This window comes from Calliopsis andreniformis, chromosome 9 (assembly GCF_051401765.1).
Source record: "Calliopsis andreniformis isolate RMS-2024a chromosome 9, iyCalAndr_principal, whole genome shotgun sequence".
NCBI lineage: Eukaryota > Metazoa > Arthropoda > Insecta > Hymenoptera > Andrenidae > Calliopsis > Calliopsis andreniformis.
Genome location: NC_135070.1, coordinates 5,549,604 through 5,573,453, shown reverse-complemented (window position 1 = coordinate 5,573,453; position 23,850 = coordinate 5,549,604). Strand labels below are relative to the sequence as shown.

The window sequence follows — 23,850 nt, the reverse complement described above, 5'->3', positions numbered from 1 at the left end:
AGAAAGATCAGTTTTTTTTGCATGTGAATCCAGTTATTAGTTTATTAATGGATTACGTTTAACTGTAATTTCAGATTTGCGAGGAAAGGGATAAGAGACGAAGGGAATTCGAACTTGAGTTGACGATCGAGAGAGAAAAGCTGAGATCACAGATGCAGGTAATGTGTAACTATTTTTATATATATCGTACACAATCGTACACTTATCCACTGAATGCCCCCTTTTATATTTTATATGCTCACGAGCTTATTATAATGATTCTTAATATGGTTTTTCATTTTTGGGAAAATAGGACGTGGAGGAAGAGACACCGATCGTAATTGAACGCGAAGAGGAAGAAGAGTACATGGACGATTGGGATTTTTTGGACTATGAATAATTACACAGTCTTCATTCCAAATCAATATTATGTGCTTGAGAAATTCACGAGAAAATCATAAATCAACTATTTTATTGGTTACAGACGTTTGCAAGTAACGCAAAAAAATCTGTCAGGATGACAATTTATTCAACAGTTGTGAACAGCAATACTATCTACAGGAAAGAATGATATTAATAAATAAAAGCGCACGATTTCGTATATATATAAATGCTTGTCGTAGTACTCGTAAAGCGTAAATCACAGAAACTAGCATTTTTACTCGTCCAGTTTTCTAGTTACCATTCTACTTTACGATATTATTGTCGAAATTAAATTAATTGCCAGCTTAATCGCGTTAACAGCAGTGAAATAACTGAAATGACTACTAAATAGAATTTTTAATAATCCAGAGCAATCAGATAATTTTATTCCGACTATAAAACAAAAGAAAATAAATTCCTTGCAAAAAAATGGAAGTCTACCATTGCTGATGTTTCTAATCTGTTACAACCTTCCCATAAGAAAATTAACTTATAGTTAGTTATTTAAAATTTGTTAACTGTTTAAAAGAATATAACGAAACATTTCTTTACAACAGTATTTGTCCATTTTCTTCCGGCAGTCATTTTTTTCAGTCTCGAAACATAGAAAATGAGTAATAAAAAGTGTCAAATTATAAAAAATCTAGATCGTGTTGAAATAACACCTATGCGCAAGTGCAAACATCAACTCATCTGGTTTAAGTATTCAATCGTGCTTGTATTATTTTTAAATAAAGTGTCCTTAATCAAAGGACCTTAAAAATGTAAGAATAAGTGATCTAAAGTAATACTTTAATACTCGAATAAGTTATAAAAAAGTAATCTCTTAAAACGTTTTCAAACTTTGAATACTCTACTAAAGTAATAGCTTAAGTGACACAGGAAGTGTTATGAAATTATGAAAAATAAGAGAAACTGAACTCTTGTAGAAGTAAAGTTTCACCTATCATAAAAGTTTGTCTTCCCAGCAGAGTATTACATAAACGAACTGCTTAATTCTCGAGCAGTCACGTTGCTCTCGTATTTTCCTCCTAGTTTCTTTAAACTCGCGCCAAGAGGCCAGCTCTCTGGCGTTTTTCGGTCCCCATTCCGAGGATGGCCTGAACAGCGACATTAGTATCTGTAATTTTAATCAAATATGAGTATTGGATTCTTTAAAATTTCTTCTTTTCTTTTAACCTGAATAAAGAAAACTATATTGATAATTGACAGAACTCTTTTCTAAATTATACTTGAAGTCAAACATTATTTAGGCTTGTACCTGAGACACTCTCGAGTTTCTTTTAGAAACTATGGTATAAATCATCCAGAAGGGAACCTGCAGTAGACCAAACGCACAAATCACCCAACCAGCGACTGCAAATAAATTACAAAAAAATATTTAGACCATAATTCTGAAGAATTAAATAAACAATTTCATTAAAAAATACATATACGAACCATATGCACTATTTGGATAAGAAGTACCACTGTAAGTTAACGGTCGTAAAGTGACTAATGTATAAACTAAAATCACAGCCAACAGAAGAGGGGTGAGAACACCCCAACAGAGCCTCCAATATACGGATGGTCTTCTCTGAAGCATGTATTCTACGTCGTCTAAGAAATTTTCTAAACCGTACACCCAAAAGACACCAGTTATCTCCAGAGTGGCTAAGAAGAAGACGATGAAGGAACCAGCATAGTAGTCGACCAGTTCAAGAATAAACTGCCCACCCTGTAAATATTAAACGACAAAAATAAATAATAGACTTAGAGATTATGGCCAATTTTGAGTATGAATAACAGAATTCTTTTTAAGAGATTCTTATTTATATACTATTTGATATTTGTATAAATTTACATTCATTAGTGCAATATTAATAATAGCATTCTACTTACTGGTGTACAGTAGACAGTACCAATAGAAAATCCAAGAACAACTGTAGTAAGCACCACATATAATTGGTTAGAATTTGGATACTGATCGTTTACAATGGTGACAATGGAACCAACAATGGCGATGGCACTTCCAATTCCGAGGACAAACAGCATCAGGAAGAATAAGACCGAAAAAAGCTGCGAAGAGCGATCAAAATTGCAATGATTCATTTATTCAGGCGACAGTGAGATCTAGATCACCTTGAGAACGCATAAATGGATAAATGTTGACAGTCGTTAGTTATTACAAGGTACGCTGCAAGATTTAAATAATATCAATTGAATGTTCCTGAATGCCTTGAATCACTTACACGCTCTGTTATACAGGGTGTTCAAGAACTGGTAGTACAAGTAGAAATGGGTTGATTCCACACGAAAGGATAAACTAAATATGTATAATAATTTGTTGATGCCATGCTTCGTTTTCGAGAAAAGTGACTTTGAATTTTAACCGAGTACAAATATACTAAAGTAGTGTTAGAGACGTTTGAGTGGTAAACGGAGAAAAGGAAATGCTTCTAACTTATGTTAGAGATAGTCGCTGGTCAGCCTGACTATTCCCCTTACTCCCTGTACCTTTTAAGTGCTAAAAACTGTACGCTTGTACTCAATTATAATACAAACTTAATTTTCTCGAGAACGAACAACAATATCAAAAAATTTTATTCTACACTTTCGACTTATTTTTGCATGCAGAATCGCCCCCTTTCTGATTGTACCACCAATTCTGACACCCTGTATTTATTATTTATATATTAAAACTGAAATATCATAATATTAGAAAAATTTGGAAAAAAGAGACAAGCTGGAGAAAAAGAAATTTTATAATATTCTATGAAAATTAAGTAGATACTTCTTAATTTTATAATCTCTCAATGAACTTATATAGTGCAAGAGAAAGTTTTGAAAAAAAGAAAGAAAATAATTTCAAGAGGCAGTGAAGACAAACACGAACATATAACGAAAAAGTACTGCAGCCGAATGCAATTTAAAGACCCGAAATGTAATTTTAATTTTTACTGATTTTTATACTGACTTTTAGTAAAAATACTTAAAGGATACATCTCCATTATAAAACTGCATATAATGGTACCTGCTTTGTGAAAAGCAAAATTTGTTATACTAGTACGATATAATTATTTGAATAACATACAATCGTTAATCAAATTTTCAATCTCGAAATCTAAATATAGTTGTGATTTTGACATCCCTACTATTATTAGTTACATTTCGATCAAAGCAAAAGTAGTTCAGTGTTCTCACCTGCGGCAGTACAGTGAATTTTGCTATTGCATCCGGGTAAGAAACGAAGGCAAGACCAGTTCCACCTTGAACAACGTTGGCGATATCATCGGTACCAAGTTCGTGAGCTAAGTTTCCAAGTATGCCAAAAATCGTGAAACCTGCCAGCAAGCTGGTAAAAGTATCCAGAGTGGTCACGACTATAACGTCTCTAAAGGAAAAAACCGAAAATAGCGCTGAAAAAATGTTGCATGACCAGACTTTTGAGGGCAACTAACTATTTCGAAAGCCAAAAGTTAGACACAAGCCTCGTCACTGAATTATCTAATTTTTTATATAAATCTAGCACTCTTCAAGGGAAATCGCGGTAATTTCCTAAGACATCGTTGAAATCGTGTCTATTTCTAGTCTATACCTAGATAGTTTTGCTTCTGCAAAATTTGCACTATTAAAGAACGAAAGGAAGAAGGGTAAATCTTCAAACTTTTACATCACTAAGTCGTCTAATCGATCATTATTTTATATTCAAAAAGTAACCTGTATATATTGTGTCTAAAGTTGTTGTAGGATGAGTACATGACGACACCGCCGAAACACACTGACAGCGAAAAGAAGCACTGTGTGACAGCAGCGTACCAGACGTTCGCATCGAACAGCTTCGTCCAGTCGGGCTTGATGAAGAAAATAATCCCATTCACAGCGCCGTCGAGAGTCACCGCCCTGATCAATAGACTGATCATAATGATGTAAGGGAAGATCGCGAGGAAATAGGCCGCTTTCCCAGAACTTTTCACGCCTCGCGCCAACACGACGAAAATGCAGAGCCAGGCAACTAGCAAGCAAACTGTCAGCTTCCAATCAGGCATTCCGATGCCATCGTCAATATGTTGCTTCTCTTTCAGAACTGTCTTCCTGGTGAAAAAGCGTTTAATATATTGAATTATTCTTTAAGTGCTATTTCGGGTGTTACATTTAGAATCAAAACATTAGGAATTTAGTAAAATACGAACATTGTTTAAAAATTGAAAGCTCTACAGTCTTTTTTAACACTAACGATTTCTAATTTTCAAATATCACAATATTCAAATACTCAAATATTGATAAAATACTTAATCTTTTAATTTTTTCAACCTCACATTGAAAAATGTAATTCTGGATTATCTACGTAAACGTAAGGTATAAAAGGAAAGAGATTTCTGATTTCATATTTGTTAAGCAACAGAAAACACCTCAACTTGTAAAGATAAGTATCCATTGGTACACATTAAACAGTTCCTCAGATAAGTATCATGAATACAGATATTCGTATTCGCAAGAGCAGCTCACCTGAAGTACAGTTCAGCAGAACTTTTCATAGTAGTATTTTTTCTCTGTGTAACATTATAGGAACGTCCTGAGTCGACACAAGAGTCACCCCATTCTTCGAGACAACTAGACCAAGGCAGTTGAGACTGAAAACTTCCGATAAGATAATAGAGGGTGATCGACATCAGAGAGCAGTAGTAGGTGCTCACAGAGACCATGGAGAACATCTGGGCCCAGCCCACTCCTCGAAATCCAGGTACTGCAAAAAGTCAACAATTGGGTAACATCGCAATCAGCGCGTCAAAAGCGCTTCACTATTTGTATTTACAGTTTCACACCTGCCGCCCACATTTTCACCGAAGATCTGCTACAAAACTGTCCCATGATCATCTCCAGGTAATAAAAAGGTTTGCCGACGAGAAAGAGAACGATGATGTAAGGTATAAGAAAGACACCGCCACCGTTTTCGTACGCGGTGAATGGAAATCTCCAAACATTACCTAGGCCAATGGACATGGCGATACAAGACATCAGAAATTCCAAACTGTTATCCCAAGTGGCTCTTTCTAGCTCCTTCTCCGCAATAGACTAGCAAATTTCAAAGAAATAAGTCCCACATATGTTAAGAAATGAAGTTTTTTCCAGATTTTAATCTAGTACCATTTTGTCCGGAATCGATGATGTGAGCGGTAATTTGCGATCAGCTTGAATCTCATAATTGAAGTTGAAGGTGCCATTGTTTGAAAACTGAAATAGGTATTAAGTTTTACTGTATTTACAGTATGCAAATAATCAGGTATGCGAGAACCCGAAAATATTGGGAACCCCTGTTTGGAAAAACCGAGTTCCTGAAAGTATTTTACAATACGAGAACATCGAGATTACTGACTGTGGAATCTCCGAGAGTTTTGGAATTCCCAACAATTCTGATAACTTTATTTTACTGAATACGGTAATTTCAATTTTATAAGCGTTTTCGAATACCATGTCATAAAATTTATTTATTTGTTCAGATTACTACTATTGTTAACACTGAACAGAATAAGATTACTATCGAACAATATAGAAAAATTAGTTTTCTAGCTTAAAATAAGATATTACACTAATTACTACTTACTAATTACTATTTATTATTTGTTGCATTATTTTCGCTTCATTTTCTACTTCTTGTAATTTTAATGTATCTATTAATAAACTAGATAACTTTTATAATATGTTATTAAAAAACGCTTCAAAAATCGAAAATTCGAAACCATGTTCATATGCAACAAAATAAATTCCGAAGTAGCAATGGTGTTCTCAGAATTTTTGGGAATCTTGACACTTTCGTCGATTCAGATACTCTCGGAAGTTCTGACATTTTCAAATCGCAAGATACTTTCAGGAATCTCAACTGATCCCGAGAAAAATTCTCATCCCGCCCTGACATTTTCAAGTTCTCATTTTTACACATCTTTGCGAATAATATATCTTGAAATTTAAGAAGAATGGAGTTGATATCGAATTCGATTGTTTTTTTTACCTTTTCACTGGGAGTATTCGGAATCGAAGTTTGAAAATCTGTGGTAATTTGACCATCGTCCCCTGTGAATGCGATATTCTGTCTTCCTTGCTGCAAAAAAAGCTTTTGTAATGTATAATGCCAATATAGATTGTGATAACAATTGGACGTTTGTTGATAGTAAAAATATTTTTTAGTCTTTTTTTATATGTCGTATTATAAAGAAGGTGTTAAAAACATTGTCTTCTAGCTGTTGTCAACCATTTCGCGCCTCTTTAACCTGTCATCTAAGTAATACGAGGTAAACTATAATTGTAGTATAATCAAAGTAGTGAGAACAGAATTTTGCTTGTAATGAAACTGAAACCTAGACTTCTATAAAAGCAGCACTGTAATTTTAAGTAAATTTTCTGTATTATATTACCTATATTTCTTGTTACACAAACGCGTTTTTATTACACGTTAAGTTACAGATCGTATTCTTCATTTTAATTCATAAAAACTATGAAAATTGAAAAAAATATAAACATATACTTTTCTGAGCGATAAAAATTTCGACTTCTTTTTTACGTCTACAAAAACTCAATAATGCGCATGTATGAGTGTATTCTTGTTCAATCCTACATTTTAAATTTTTCATATATTTTTTGTTTGTTTCTCACAAACGCAACGGTGTTACCACGAGGTATACAACATTTCTAAAGTGCCTTACCCAATCGAGGACATCCAAACGTCCATTTTTACAGCGATCTAAGATTACACCGATTGCTTCATGCACTTGCCCTACGTGCTCATTGTTGCATGTGAAACAGGGTATCGAATAATAACAAAAATTGCAGCTCTGACCGTTTTAAAGCTATCTAATTTCCAAGGATTGCTTCATAGCTCATGAAATGATTTAGAAGATAAGAATTGCAAACCACTTGTTAATAGAAGTTGAAAACGCACTGCTATTTAGCTAAAATTTTGAAATCACTGCACAAATTGAACTAGGTAATGACTAAGCTACGAGTCTTTATGCATTAATGGGAAATTTCAATATGTAAAAAGTATCAAGTCCTTATACTATATGAAATAATTTTGAAAAAAAACAAAAAAAATCCTTAAATAGGTTCCATTTCTTAAGTTATATTTATAAAAATAGGAAGTTGCATAATACTCTGCAATCTAGTAATGATAAACTTATTAAATGAATTGATTAAATTGAAGAAATGTCAAATAGCTGTTCAATTTTTTAAATATGTATATTTAAACTAAAAACATTATTAATAACAGTTCAAGAATAGAACATGAAATCGACAGAAAGTATCTCAAGTTTTAGTCAATAGTGCATGTGTAAAATAAATATTTCAAATTTGCAGACATGTGAAATTTGAAAAAACATGTCATCCAAACATTTTTATTGATATTTTCGTATATTTAAAAGATTGAGGGATTTCCCTTGATCGCTAAAACTCGTAAATTGTATAAAATAATCTGGAATTCATCCTAGTTTTCCAAGAATCTGTACCAAACTTCCAATGGAGTTTATTGCGCAAAGAAAGCCGGTTCTATTGCTACAGACTTATTTTACAATATCGGACGTAACGCTAGAGACTCCCAATTATAGCTGTTAATTAATCGAATTCTCTCATGCCTCACAGAATGAATCAAATATTTGTTTTAAGTCTGGTAAAATTCATTTTCTGATTAGATTTATACATGAATAGTTTACAGAATTTTTTAAGAAAAGGAATTCAGTAATCAAAGCTTTTTGTGAGTATTCAAACATAAACAATTAACAAAATTTTTTTAATTCACTACAAAATTACTTTTATTAGTAACTGGTCTATTTCTTCAGCAAAACAAAAATAATGTTATAACATTGAGAGTTAGATTCTGTTTCTTGGGGTAAGTAGAAGATACTTGTCGTAGACAGACAAACTACTGTTTAACCTCTTCATTTTAGAATCTCATTTGGTACTCTCTGCTAGATATCCATAAAAGAATTTTTACACTATTTACGAGTTAATAATTTTAAGTACCTCGATAATTATGTGCAATGCTGCGACACTCGTCTAATGTTTACTCTTCTGAATCTCCAATGACGTGAGTTTCAGCCGCTTTATTACGATGACCATAATCGTTACCGTAATACAAGGATCAGACTGTTTACCAGATTATTGCAAATTGAAACAAATACAAAACGAAAGTTAATTTTTGCTATCAAAAATTAATCAAAATTTTAAAACAAAGAGAACTTACTTTCCCTTTCAGTGAAGAAATATCTAACTTTTTCAGCTAAAGAAATTAATTCACGGCTCTAAGAGATTTCTTGAGTTAATTAAAAATACCAGTAGCCTTTGCCTGCTTTCGTTCAAGATGAATCCATGAACCGCTAAAATACCGCTCATTCGATCCTTCAAATTACATAACTCTAATTAAATGTCAAAAGGTAGGCACGAAAAGAAATCACTGACGAGCAACGATCTTCGTACATTTTTGGGGATATTTTCATATCAATACATATTCGCATTAACGTACACCGACAAATTGATACGAAAGTTGGATTTGCTTTAGGCCTTACATAAGATTTTTATTGTCAATCAACGCACAGTCACACAAGGTCTACGTAGCCTACATAGGCCTGTGATTTATTTGAATCGTGCAAAAATTCATCGAATCTAAAGTAAAATAACATTTTTAAACGAAAAAAAAATTATTAACACAAACTTCAATATAATTTGTATATTGTCTGTCTCGTATCTGTATATTCTACAAATATCTTAGTCAACCACTCGATTGGATTACAAAATAAAAATAAATTATTCTTATTATAAAATAGACACAAGAACACGCTTATGAGGTACATAAATAACAATTTACGAAAAAAACATTTAAAAAATAATTAAGATCATTGTGATCATTTTTAAATAAGATTATTGATATTACAAACAGAAAATACTTTATTCAAATTGTTCTACGACAGATCTGATGCGATTGATATATTAATAATTTTTCCGAAAATGAAACTAATAATACTTCAAAGACAAGTTCTCTTTCGATCTTTATGTCAATACTTTCAAATGACGTCTTACCAGAAAAACTAGTGATTCATAGAAGACCGTTATCATTGTCATTAAAATCTAAAATACGCAACAGAAAGTGAAAAGACACAAGAATAAAAGAAGATGGAATCTCATTCAATGAGAAACATTTAAGCATTCAGGTAAAAAAGGTCTCACTACGAGCAAAATTCGGACATTGACAGTTTCTACGGCCATGAATAAGGAAAGTGATGATTACCGTTAAGTCATGCACACAGCTGCATGTGAATTACCTCGTGTAACATTCATTCGAGTCGAATATACCTGAAACCTCTCACACGTGACTTAATTCTTTTTGCTTCGATTATGAGCGAACACGTGACTACTCTTAACACATGATTACCTTGAATATTCCTGGTATAATAAGTAAATAAAAATGGCTTACATGAAATAACAGAAAAAACTGACTCGCATTCTTTATACTGTGATGCATCCTTGTGTAATAAGGTTCAAGTAAGACCTCTAATTTTACTCAAGGTTAAGAAAACACTGCACTTTATCCTGCATATTAAACAATTCTTCAATGTATTTCAAGCAACTCAAACAACAGCTACTGAGAAACGAGAAGAAGATTTGAGTGATTTTATTTTAAAAAGAATAAAGTTGAAAATTGATTCTTGACGACTAGGAGATTCAGTAAATTGATATTGAAATAAGGTAAAGCAGATACACATTTTAAGCATAAAGGATGAAAGTGAAATTTTTAGATATATATGCAGGACCAGACACATTTAAGATGACTTTGCTACGTACATTTAGTCCCAGTTTAACTTTAATATAGAACTGAATCATTATTTAAAGAAAAAACATATTTCCATAAATCTTGATTATGGATAGAACTCCATGTATCAGAAGACAAAATTATGACTTGACTCATTGCTATCATGTCACATCGTAATTTTACCATATAAATGTTATCTATAGCATAATATACAATTTAATGACAAGACATTAATATCCAATAAATGTTAAGATTAACTCCGATTTTTAATACAATGTTCCCATTACAGCAGGTGCAATTTAGTAAATAGTTTTAATTAGTTATATCTAACATATAAAAATAATCATTCAAATACAAATTATTATTTAATGAAAAATACTTTTTAAATAATCGCGAATTAATTTATTTGCGTAGAAAATGATTTTCTTCTAATTTGTTTTCTTTTATTTTAATATTTGTTATTGTATGTTTGAATTTAAAGGAGTAGAAGATGATTTAAATAATCTATTATTTTAAAAATTGGTTTGAATTTTTTATTTCCAATCAACTTCTGTCCAAGCATAGAAAGTACAATAGACGCTAACTAATCGATATTACATTAAAAACAATCGTAGACCTAGGATTTAATGGACGAAAGGTGACAGTCACGTTATATTGTTAAATGTACTTCGAGGTAATTACAAAAGCTCAATTGTCACTTTCTAATGTCATTTGATTATGCTTTCAAACATTCGTACCTTGTGCATTTTGACTGATCCTATGATAAGTCAAATGACTGTTCAAACGATGAACAGGCGATCGATCAGGAGGAAGAGTTTTAGCGATATGGAACACGGGAAGAAACTCGAACTCACAGCTCTGTGACATCTATAGCACTGATCGCGGCAGGTGTATGTACCTTCACGAGAACCGAACAATTACTGGCTGCTGATCATCGCACGTTTGTCATCAAATGTGACCGAAGTAGGGATCACGGACCTAAACCCGATCGAGAAGGGGAATCACAATGTTCTGTTTCCCACTCCATCTCTTACCTATTTTTCTGGTACCATAGAAACTTACTACTCTCGATGTTTACTCTTTATTAATAATAAATAATTTTTTGTACTACGAAAATAGCTACCTTTTTATTTTTATTTTAATATTTGTGTTTGTTATTTAACATAACATCTATTTAATCTACATAACATCTATTTTAAGAAAATGACAAAAAATCTTTCCAAATTTTATACATGTAGAAAAGTGATAAATGTTATTAAAATCGTTATTATAATTGTTAACATTAAAAATGTTATTGAAATTGATTTTTTGATCTCTTGAAATATGTTGCTTACTTGTGATTACATTTCACTTATTATTTACGTTTTTAGTAATAAAAAAATAGTCACTCTTTATAGTAATATCTAATAGTATTTTTCTATTAACGTAATATATCTGATTCAAAAATGCCTCCGGCATATTTGAAATTGTATTTAAAAATAAAGATGAATTAACTTGATTCTACAATAAATAACTATGTATCCCTATCCAACTTCTAGTTCTGAAATTTATACTGGACTCATCCATGACCTGATTTTCTATTAACATTGTAAGAAATAAAATTCAATATAGTAAAACTAGTTTTACATAGAATTTGTACCTTTTTATTAGACGAATTCTTGTTATTCAAATTATATTAATTTAACGAAAAAATCTATCCTAATTAAATGAAAATTTGAATTAAATTCCATCTTAACTATGATCAGATTTATTTACAAAGTTTGCACTCATGTAATAATGAAATTACCTGTACTATCATTATACCCAGCAAATTTAAGTTTCTTCCTGTTAAATTAACTTTCAAAAACTTAGTTTCGTTACGAAAAGGGAGATTTATCAATCAACATTATAAAATAAATCTTTGAGAGACGAAACACGACCAACACTCAAGGGAATAGACATGAAACTGGCCTGAATGAACTGAAATCGAGGTTCAACAAAAAACTAGGAGAACCAGATGAATGTCACGAGATTCAAGCGAGGACTGATTTTACCCCAAGCAAGCTTCCTGGAACAAGGAGACACTAAAATTCAGCCGAAGAAGGGTAAACCCCCTAAAATACAGTTGTCTCTATCTTTATTCATTTTTTCTATGCGTTACACATCATATACCTATTCATTCATACAGATACCAGCTTTAATTTATGACGTAAGAAAAATAACAATGAAAATTATGAATTAGAAATTAGTAAAATATCATTTTAAAAAGGACTTAAGAGGCACACTGGATGACTCCAAAAAAATTAGGAAAACCAAGTACGATTTTATTCCTTGATACTTGGAGAAGCATCATTTCTAAAACCATCACTCATTGCATATGATAGACTTTTGTACGTATTTATGTACAATAAATTCAAATACTTTGCCTCTGTTATTAGATTAACAATAAAGTATAGGAAAACAGTTTTTTTCATTACATGTCAAAAATTACTTTTGTTGTACGAATTCTAAAAAGAAGTTAGCTTTGATGTTGGAACAAGCAGAAGTAATAATTTGATAATGCTTGCTAATTGCGTGACCTCTTTACATCAAGGATGAACGTAAATTGCACCAGTCGCCAGGAAAGGATGCTAAAAGAAGGACAAAGAGAAAAAGGAAGTAGAGATAAATGAACCTCGAACGCTAGAATCTGAGAATGTAATTCCGTTTCCTTTTTCCGGTAATATTGCAACAGTATTCCTTTTCTCCAAAAAAAGTTTCAGATTCCAACGAAGAATAATTTTGAAGTTATTTGATAGATTAACGATTATTCTGCTGATTGAGTGAAGACATTCTCTCTTTATGACAGTTATAAAATAAGCCATGCAGACATAGATTACACATCTCTTAAGGCTTTACTATAAGCAGAAAAGTTTTGGCATTCTTAAATAGCAATTTGAGTTTCGAACAACGATAAAGTTATCTCCATAATTTATCATATTTGAACAAATGAATCCAACAAGTATTAAGTTCCAGAAAATTGAAAGATGTACCTACATATATTTATAACAAATATATTATGAATAAATAATATAATAACAGGTTCCTTAAAAATACAGAAAACACCTTTTGAAGGGAAAGAAGAAACGTTCATCACTTCTTCAGTTACATATAGATTAGATTAAGCAACTGTGAGAGAAAAAAACTATAAAAAACATTGCCGAGCTGAATGAGGATCAGAGTCATAATAATTTCAACGGTAGCCAAAGGATAACAGCATTCTATGCACGTGAAAGTGAATCGCGAACCAGCTAAATCTAACGGGAACTGGTTAATTCCTAGTAAATCTACTTTGAGGGAGATTTTCTTTGAGCGATGAAATTTGCGTAATTATTATGAGCCATTGAACTCTGACGTATCTAGTGTACATATTATGTGCAAGGTGATTCATATAAAATAGGTTATTATTTATTATGTACGTAATAGTATTTTAAACCTTCACTAAAATAATTGAGTTCAATGGTTCAAAACGCTACGTGAAACACTTTCTAGGTTTTCGACTAAATTATACTTACAAATAAGTATCGTACGTATCACGTACTACGTATTATTAAAAACGAAAGTTGTATTTGGATCATACGTAATCCTGGATAAGTCAAGGAACGAAATGGTGTATCTTATCTTTCCATTACAGGAATATGATAATTACTACGTTATATGTTAAAATATTCTACTGAAACTTAAGTATTTTCAAATAAACAAATTTCGACGTAACTCTTGAATTTTTATTTAGAGCAACTTTCATGTCTGCTTCTTGTTTTAAAAAAGACATCAACGACTCACTGAGGTGTCACCTTTTTTATTTTAGAAAGTGTCAACCAAGCATTAGATTAGATTTCACAACAATTTTATATGTAACGTCTTCTCCCCAAAAAAGACTAGCCATCTGTTTAACTTTACTCAATTTATATTTCCTACCAACACTCTTCTTTTCTTAATCGTAGAGAAAAAAATTTTTTTTCAGAATTTTTGTTTAGTTCTTACGAAAGAAATATGTTCTTATTCCGTTTGATGACCCTGAAATTCCAAAAAGAATAACCACTACTATGACTATTATACTATATTTCCTGACATAACTAGCAAAACAGAGCTTCCTAAAGATTAAGTCAATTTTCCATTGACCCCCTTCAATCTTTTCTATGTCACGCACTTTTAGATTCTAAAGAAACATATGTACATACATGCTATCAAGCATCAAGAGCATGAAACCGCCTCGACCAGTTCTTCGGGGGAAGTCTTGGCCGCCGTTCACTACTGTGCAACATCCTTCAAGTTGGAAAACACTAATTCACGATACATTACGTGCATGGAATTCCCGGAGACAGGTAGGCGCGGAGACTTCAATGCGAGCACGAGTCATACAAAGGGAATTATAATAGATGGATAAGTATCACTCATTTTTACTTCTTTTTATTAGCTATTAAATATTAGTGAGTCACATCCTGCGGTTACGGCTAATATGCACAGGGAATTGTTTATTATTCTTCCTGTGATTTTAATGATAAATAAATTTAACACTAGAATTAACAGTTGATATATGACTATTACCACGGGACTGAACAAATTGCACAACCTGACTTTCATTTTATTAATGACTTTAGCTGTCGCTTTTATAAGATGAAAAAGCAGAAGTATTTCGACAGACACTTATTATGTAAAACATGTAAAAAAACTCATTCTAGCAATGGTACCTTGTATTCTCGTTGGAGGTTTTATTCTCTGTTTTGCTAACAAAGAGCTATTCAATTGAGGCACGTACTTGTTAAATGGTTTGTGAACAATTTATAGATCCTAAAACCGACGGAAGAAGTAAGTTATTTCAAACATTCATTTTTTTATGACAGCTATGCTTACAAACTTATTATTATTAGTTGACATAATTTAGATTTTTAATTGTCATTGTATATGACCATTTGCAATATTTTATGAAGTTAATGGCCTTACAATAACGTTCTTCTAAATCATAAGTAAGTACTAAAAAAATGTTCAAAATTCAATAAAATAATTAAATGTTACGTCTTAAATATTAATCGACAATCTTTTCGATTTTTTGAAAAGGTTACCAATAGATTACAAAATTAAAAGAGCAGACAAGTTCTAATATAATTGCATCGAAACATTAATATTTATAAAGTTATAAACAAATTTTTCTTTTCATTTCAGTCAGTAACTTACTAATTTCAAAAGCTTTGTGCTGCATGGAAACAATGGAATATCTTCTCATTCTACACACGGATTATCTTATTTAAAACCTTTTGTAACCAGAAAAAATAAAATAAAGTAATCCGTTGTTTCCATACGGCACAATAGCCTTGAAACGAACAAGTCACTCACTTACACGAGAAAAAAATTGTTCATAATTTTGTAAATATTAATCTTTTGACTCATGTTTATTCCGACTTCTTTACTTCATTTTTTCCCTTTATGTGAACAATATTTTAAATGTATTCACCAAACAGTGGATTAAGTTCAACAACATTGTTTCATTTCACCCTCAGAAATATTAAGCAATAAAAAATAATCGCAGCCAATTGGCTCGACTAATAAGTTCCATAATTATTAATTGTATTACAATTTCTTGTGATATAATTAATAATCATGTACCAAATAATATCGATTGCCCAGGTCTCACCACGAGGAGGTTGCTGCGAATGGAGACCCGCCCTACCACAATCCCATCCACCCTCCTTTTATATAATTTACATCCTTTTGATATTTGTTTGCCAAATGATTTTAATCGTTCCGCAAACAAGCAGCAAAAGGAGCTTTTCTCTACAGTTCTGAAAAGAAATTACCTATATATTATTTGAACTTATCCTAAATTAACTTAACTAAAAACGCCTTAACTTATACTACTTATAATAACGCCGCATCTTATATCTATTAAAATACTTATAACTACCCATCACCATACTACCACCTTATCTTAAACGCACGACTACTACTTAAGCACTACTTTGTCTATTTGCTTGCTAGTACTATTTGCCTGCCTATCTAGTATCTAATATCCCCCAATTCTTTTTAACGGCGATATCCCACGATGATGGTCCCACGATGAATTTCTGAAACAAACTAAACAATGTGTTAAACAAAATTTCATGGAATATAATATTCCATGAATCCACATCCTGAAATAATGTCCCTGAAACAGAAAGCAGAAATGCATTAATAGCAGATTCTTTTAACTATAATTTTTTAATATGAATCCCGAGACTCGAGTCTCTTTTTCTTACACTTTTTGAAAGATGTTCATTTTTCTTTCTTTCTTTCTTTCCTTCTTTCTTTATATTAATTTCATATTGTAACTCCACATGGCAATCATTTCCATTTTTATTCACTTTTATAGTAAACCTATATTTTTCTATAAATATTTGCTGTAACAGAAACTTGTGTGCTTGATTAGTACATTTGATAATTAGATCTGGACATACTTCTAAAAATGGATTATTTCAATTTATAGCTCTGTATTTCTACTTGAAATATTTATGTATATATTATACTAAATAATTTTTATCTTTACTTTGAATAAAATATGCCCAGATCTATACATATACAATATACAATATACAATATACAATACACAATACACAATACACAATATACAATTTATATTATATAGAACATCCTACAATATACATTTTACATATAAATAAATCTCAATTTTTTTAAATTTCTAAGAATTCAATATTCTAATAATAAACATCTTTTTTAAAAATTCAATTTTAATTTTAAATAAGAAATGAAATTAATTCAGTATCAAGATGAAAGGGAGTGAGGTGGAAAACTAAGTTTAAAATCAATAAGCATTTTTTTAATATCAATGCTATATTAAAGAATTTACCATCAATATAAAGTATTGAATCGCGTTTATACACTTTTAAGTGCAATCTCATATTATTCTTAGTATCTTACTAACAATCACGAATAAAGTTGATTAATGCAGAGGATTTCTTAAAATTCATAAAAAAATATACACTACTTTGTTGCATCAGTTGTCAATTACGAAAAATACAACCGCAAAAATGCTAAAAAAACTAATAACGAAAGCCATTACTAATTTTAAAAAATGGTATAAAAACTTTATCAATAATTCAATGCAATATCTTAAAATATTTCACTGTTTACAATATCTACTATGTACACATTAAAAATTTTCATTACATATTAGTACTCCGAATATAATATTCTTTTGGCAAAGCAGATCATATTTTCCACCAAACTCTAATCATATTTTACAGCAGTGTTTTCAAAAACGGACATTTAAATTTCAATCTCTCATGTTCTACAAATATGCCCGTGATCGACCCCAGGCCGCGAGCATTTATCAAATAGATTATGTATAGCATTTCGGTCGCAAGTATCGTGAAAACAGAGGGAGTCACGGAACCCAGCCAGATTTGGATCCAGTGCGCTCCCTCTCCTGAGTTATAAGGATGGGCGGAGGCGGATCCAGTCCGTCCCCACTCCCAGGAGTGGTCGATGAAGGTTACAGGAAAGACTATACAATATATATTCGCTAAATGCTCGCAGTATTCAAAAAGGGACAAATTGATCACGACACTAATGTAATGAACATGAGTTCCCGTCAGCAGCCACAAAGGGCGCTAATTTATTCGCAACACTACTTAATTTACGCGATAGTGTCTAAAAAAATCCCGACGTGTTCACCATCTCTCCATAATTCATTAAATAAAAAAGCTCCCAAATGCATTCAAAAAAGGAATGCATGATTGGTTGCTATATTAATTCAATGAATATGAAGCATAAAGTCCCTACAGCAGCCACGTGGGGCGCTAAAAAAGTTTATTGCCAGAAGGGCTTTCATTTCGAGCAATCGCGTATGAACTGTTTTCGCAACACTAATTTACTAATTGCATAATTAGCTCCCGACAGCAGCCACATAAAGGGCGCTATGTTATTTTCGACTCTACTGCAACATTTCGAAAAAATTCCCGAAGGTGCTTTTTCAAGAATAAGTCTTCGCAATTCATTGAACATAAAAGCTCCCAATTGGTCGCAGTGTTTGTTCAATGAATACGAAGAACGAGCTCCCGTGTGTCAATTTCCTCGCAACACTATAATGCTATGCACCTATATCTCATCATACGCAACACTATTTCGCGGCAGGTCGTTGCAGCCTTCCTGAAGGCTGGGTGGTGTGCTTCCTGGTTCCAGCCTTTCTTAAAGGCTGGGTGGTGTGTTTCCTGGTTCCAGCCTTTCTTAAAGGCTGGGTGGTGTGCTTCCTGCTCCCAGCGTTCAATTTGGGCTTCTTTTTTTTCGCAACTCTACATGAAAACGCGATCAATCTTTTTCGCAACTCTAATTTTAAAAAAAGAACTACTACAAAATTGCAATTGAATGTTAAAAAAGCTAATCGTAATACAAAACAAATTCTCTAATCAAAATAGCAATATTTAAAGGGAACGCGTTCAGCATCGCAACACTAATTCAAAAAAAAGAGGCAAACAATTAATATTTACTACTACTACTACTAAGTAAAAAATCTAATAGTATGAAGACTCTAAATGTATATTTCACTAAAAAAATACTATAATAACAAAATGACTAATGCAAAATGACTGATGCAAGATGACTCTAATGCAAAATGTATAATGCAAAATAACTCTAATGCAAAATGACTAACAAAATATGTATCAAAGCAACGCGCTTTATAATTCATCGCAACACTACTTCAAACCGTATTATTCTCGCAACACTAATTTCAATCGCGATTTGCCCAACATTGCTGGGTTCCCTCGTTGGGCCAGCTTAAGGCGGCCATGGCAACTTAATACTAACAAGCTAATATGAGCATAGTGACAAAGTAGTAACAGGAATGACTCTCCATCAGAGGATAGGGATCCTCGGATGGCGAGCCATTAGTAGTTTCCCAATTCTTGCAGGGACTCTTCGTCTTCTTTCTTCGGGTACTTTACCCTGATGATCTCTTACTTAACTCTAGGCCCGAAGATTCCCCACCGCATTGAGGACGAACGAATCCTCAAGCTAGGGTGAAGCACGAGAACACGACCAGCAATTGCGAGGGAGTCTAATACTGCCAGGAAATCTCTGTTCGTGAACGCGTGCTGAATCTCGGGCGCAACGTTCGACCTATGACTTTCGCGACCGCGGCTCAACGACCCTAGTGCAATGTCGCTGAATTTGAAGAGTCGAGAAGCAAAACTGAGGCGACAGTATTGCTACCATCGGATCAGCTTCAGCTCTCTCTACTCCCCAAATGGATAAACGTTTCGACCTGTCCTTCCGATCGCGGCTCAACGACCCTAGTGCAATGTCGCTGAATTTGAGGAGCGAAGAGGAAAGCTGAGACAGTATACTGCTACTACTGAACCAGCTGCACTCTTAACTCCCCAAATGGATAAACGTTCGACCTATCCTTCCGACCGCGGCTCAACGACCCTAGTGCAATGTCGTTGAATTTGAGGAGCCAAGAGGAAAACCAAGACGATGGTATTTCTACCATCGAACCAGCTACACTCTTAACTCCCCAAATGGATTCAGCCCCAGAAACTGGGACCTTACGTTCGAGCCTGTCCTTCCGATCGCGGCTCAGCGACCCTAGTGCAATGTCGCTGAATTTGAAGAACCAAGAGTGAAACCGAGGCAATGGCATGCTCCATCGCGCCAGCTTCACCTTGTCCCTTCAAATGGATCCCAGAAACAGGCCACCACGCGAGGACGCGCCTACCCGACCAGAGACTGTGATGACCTGCCCTGGCCCTACCTACTTACGTCTAACAGGCACACCAGAAGGTAAACTACCTACCTATCTCTTCATGTGATCTTCTGTTTAAGAAAATGGCAAAAATACAAGCACACCAATCGCGGCCCCTCTCTTCCCCCCACCCACGACTCTTTCACTCCACGATTCTCACACATGACACTCGGGTGCAGGACCTAAACTAGGGAGGACGTCCCGGGACACCTCCGTCACCCGAGCTTAGCGCTCAACAAGCACACTCTAAGTTACGTACCATTTCCTGAAATCGACTGGCAAAGGCTAGTGATCCTTGAGTGTGAATATTAAAAAAAAAAAGAAAAAAGTAATGCAAATTTTTAATATTGAGTGATTGACATACACGCTTTCGGTGTATTATCGTTTTAAGAATGTACATACTCCAGTAAAGTGTTTACTTTACCATCATGAGTGGTATTGGAATATGTACGTTTGAAGACTACATTTGGAAAACATCGACGCAATTCCACTGCCTAACCACACACACACACCAAGTGGAAAATACGTCGTGCATGATACACTAACACAGTGCCAGTCGCTGGGAAAAAATATTAAATCTTATGACTAGGTCATCGTGCCCCATCGCCTCCACTCACCCAAGTAGCACCTGGGCACGTGAGCGAGTCGAAGGCAATGGGTACGGGATTGGTACCTGCAAATCCTGATCTAAAAAGAGTTATTAGCATATACAGAATCTAACGGTGTAGCAAAAAAATGACTCTAGTCTTTATATAATTTGGCAAGGGAAAGGACTACTAGGAATTTTTTTTTATTAAATCAGAGTCTTGATAAAGACTACTGCATTTTATACTGAGAAACTCTACTTCAGAAATCTTAATTGAACATCGAGCAATCCCGTCGTCAAAATAAAGCTTTCTAAAAAAAAAGAAAGATGTTTTTCATTCTCAATACTTGACAACGAGATTTACTCGCCGCGAATGCCTTCTTGTACATAGAATTTAATATTCTCTTATCAAACCATCGGAATAATATTCTAATATTTCTTTGAATAATTTAAGTAATTCATAAGCTCCTTTATTACAAACAGATATAGATATAGATTCAATAGCATTATTATATCACACTTAGTTTTCATTTCATCACTACTTTATTATTTTATGTATGTTTAATATTTTAATATATTATTTCATATACTTTGAACAAAGTATATGAAATAAGATTCTAATATTGTAGAATAATATTCTAATATTGCAAACTAATATTCCAACATCCAACAATATACTCATAAATTATTATCAGTATATTTTGAATCAAATGGAATATTTGCTTTATTAAAGAACGCGTTGTACAAGAAGACCCTAGCCTGAACTAAAAAATACACAACAATGTTACTACTCACGAGTATAAATATATACCCGTGGTCACTATGCTCGCAACAAATATAATAAATACAACCAGTCACTCGTGCCGTTTCGGACCTTTGTGTCCTACGACATGGTTGAATGACTGGAGGAACTTTAAACATGCGTTACCTTAACACCCGCGGGATGAAGGCAGCTCGACGAATTACCCAGGGGGTGTCTGCTGGGCCTGAAATAAAAAAATATAAAATATTAGAAAATCAGTTTTTAAAGTTTCCTGGTTTTTAAGTTTCAAATTTTCAAATTATTAAATTAAAAAATTTTCATATTTTCAAATTATGAAATTATCAAATTATGAAATTTTCAAATTGTGAAATTTTCAAATTATCAAATTTTTAAAAATACAAGCTCCCAGACTTTCAAATTTTTAGAATTTTATAATTTAAACTCTAGATTAAAATTCATGATATTTAAATTCTATTTGAAATTCAAGTAAAATAAAATAATACTTACATTATTCTTCGCGTTCCGGCGCCCGAACTCGCCAACTCTCGAGCTCTCCTTCATGACTCTACATACCGATGTATCGCCACTTTTAAACAATAAAAAAAGACAAAAATAAAGGGCTACTAACGCGACCGAAAATAATTACGCAGCGAACAACACTGACTCTACTCTCGCGTATCAAAGCCTCGCTTAGCTTTGGAATCATAATACGATAACAACACTGACTCTAGTATCGCGTACATTCTACAGTGGGAACAAACACTATTTGGACCAACTCGTCCTTTAAAATCAAAACAAAATATCTACGCAACAAAGTGACTCTACGATCGCATTGCACGCGATCATTAATTTGCTGAAAGAAAATTTTATTATTGGACAAAAAAAGAGAAGCAAGAAATTTAACATCATTTTGTTCCATTTTGTTTCGTTTTGAATGTTCGTTTAGAAAATACTGCTTTCCTTTAAAACAGAAAATGAAATACTTTATTCAAATTCTTAAATTCTGAGTAAAAATTAAATAAAAATAATTAGCTAAGCTCAGATATATAAGAATATGTTTAAAATAAATGTTGAATTCCAAAAAGTGAAATAGTTATGAAATTTTTATGAATTTTTAGAATCCATTACAAAAATCAAAGTTATATTAGGCTAATCGTGTTTATACTTCACGTTCTAGAATATGATGTTTGAACTTGCATTAAAAACCGTTTATAAATGCAACTTCATATAGACAGGTTGTTAAAAATTTTTGAAATATCGACAGATATTTTCTAAACAACAGAAAACGCGTAATCGCGACCGAAATATGTTAATATATCAGTACTCGCGATTTTTAGTTAAAATTTCATAACCACCACTTTGTGTAGTTAAAACGAGGTTAAGAGACAATCATTCAAAACCTTTCATCTTAACACTAAACAATTATAAAGACCCATAGTAATGTTTATAGATGATAGAAATTCAATAAAAACACAACAAAAGACAATGAAAATAGATATGCGTAAATATTACCACTTTTTTGTTACCAGAACTTCAACTTTTACCAATTTTCCGTGAAAATGCGTTTGAATCAATTCTTAACTGTCATGGCGTCAGTTTCGCTTTAGCGCCATTTTCTATCGTTTCGATTCGAACCAGAGATCTGTAACAGAAAAGGAAAACGAATTTAAAGCAAACATAATTAAAAAAATATAAATGTATTGCAATTAAGTATTAACTAAACCTAAAATATATCGCACAAAATAATAATTCGGTGTAAATTCTATGAAACAAATCGAGATGGAGAATAGAAAAGACGCGGAAGCCAGTTAAACTTTTCTTAAATTATTGACGAAATTTCTAACCAAAATTCTATTAATACTGGATAGAAGTAATAATAGAAGGTAGACGAAAACACTAGCAGTATTTAAAAGTAGTTAACCATCGACAGATAACTGATACTTACGTTAATATTCGCGAAGTTTTAAAAAGCGTCTTAACTCGTCGACTACCAGAAAACGAATGACGTCTTTCGTTTCATTTTGAGACTAACGAAACAGTCGGATAGGTGGCGGGAGGGGGCAAGTTAACGACCGCGAAATTTTATGGCTCTAATAGAAAAAAGAGCACATGTAAACACAAGGTCTGAAATACGTATACCTTCAATACCTGTCAATACGTATTTCTCCCGAGTCACGATATAAAAACGAAAGCCATAAAAATATTCGAAACCAGATTTTTTGGTCTCCAAATAACCTATACAATATATTTCAAACATTAGTTGCTTTAAGAGTTCTAACGTTTATTACTTTGGAACTTGCGAATATAGAATACAAATGTATCATGCAATTTAAAAATACAGTAAACGTTGGAGACATATCTAGACTACACAGATGTCTTGCTACGTAATATATAAATAGATTACCTTTTATTTGAAACGTTGATTTCAGTTGTTGAATAAGTTTATCGTTGATGCAGCAATTTGATACTACTTTAAATATTACGAAAATTGCTTACTGAGGGCGCTCTGAAATCCAGGGCTGTACTATTACAACAAAAACTTTTTAAATTATTAAGATACGAATTATGAA

General features: G+C 32.8%; 1 protein-coding gene across 1 annotated transcript; it reads right to left on the bottom strand.

Moving 5' to 3' along the window:
- Positions 1-458: 458 nt before the first annotated feature.
- On the bottom strand, positions 459-11,021 carry LOC143182908 (sodium-dependent nutrient amino acid transporter 1). Its single transcript, XM_076384230.1, has 11 exons — positions 10,915-11,021; positions 6,392-6,481; positions 5,530-5,616; positions 5,208-5,457; positions 4,891-5,128; positions 4,102-4,476; positions 3,586-3,775; positions 2,284-2,460; positions 1,843-2,119; positions 1,664-1,758; positions 459-1,522 (listed from the first exon to the last, which is right to left on the bottom strand). The coding sequence occupies exons 1-11, from the start codon at positions 10,921-10,923 to the stop codon at positions 1,349-1,351; spliced, it is 1,962 nt and encodes a 653-aa protein (XP_076240345.1). The 5' UTR covers positions 10,924-11,021; the 3' UTR covers positions 459-1,348.
- Between the last annotated feature and the right edge of the window lie 12,829 nt (positions 11,022-23,850).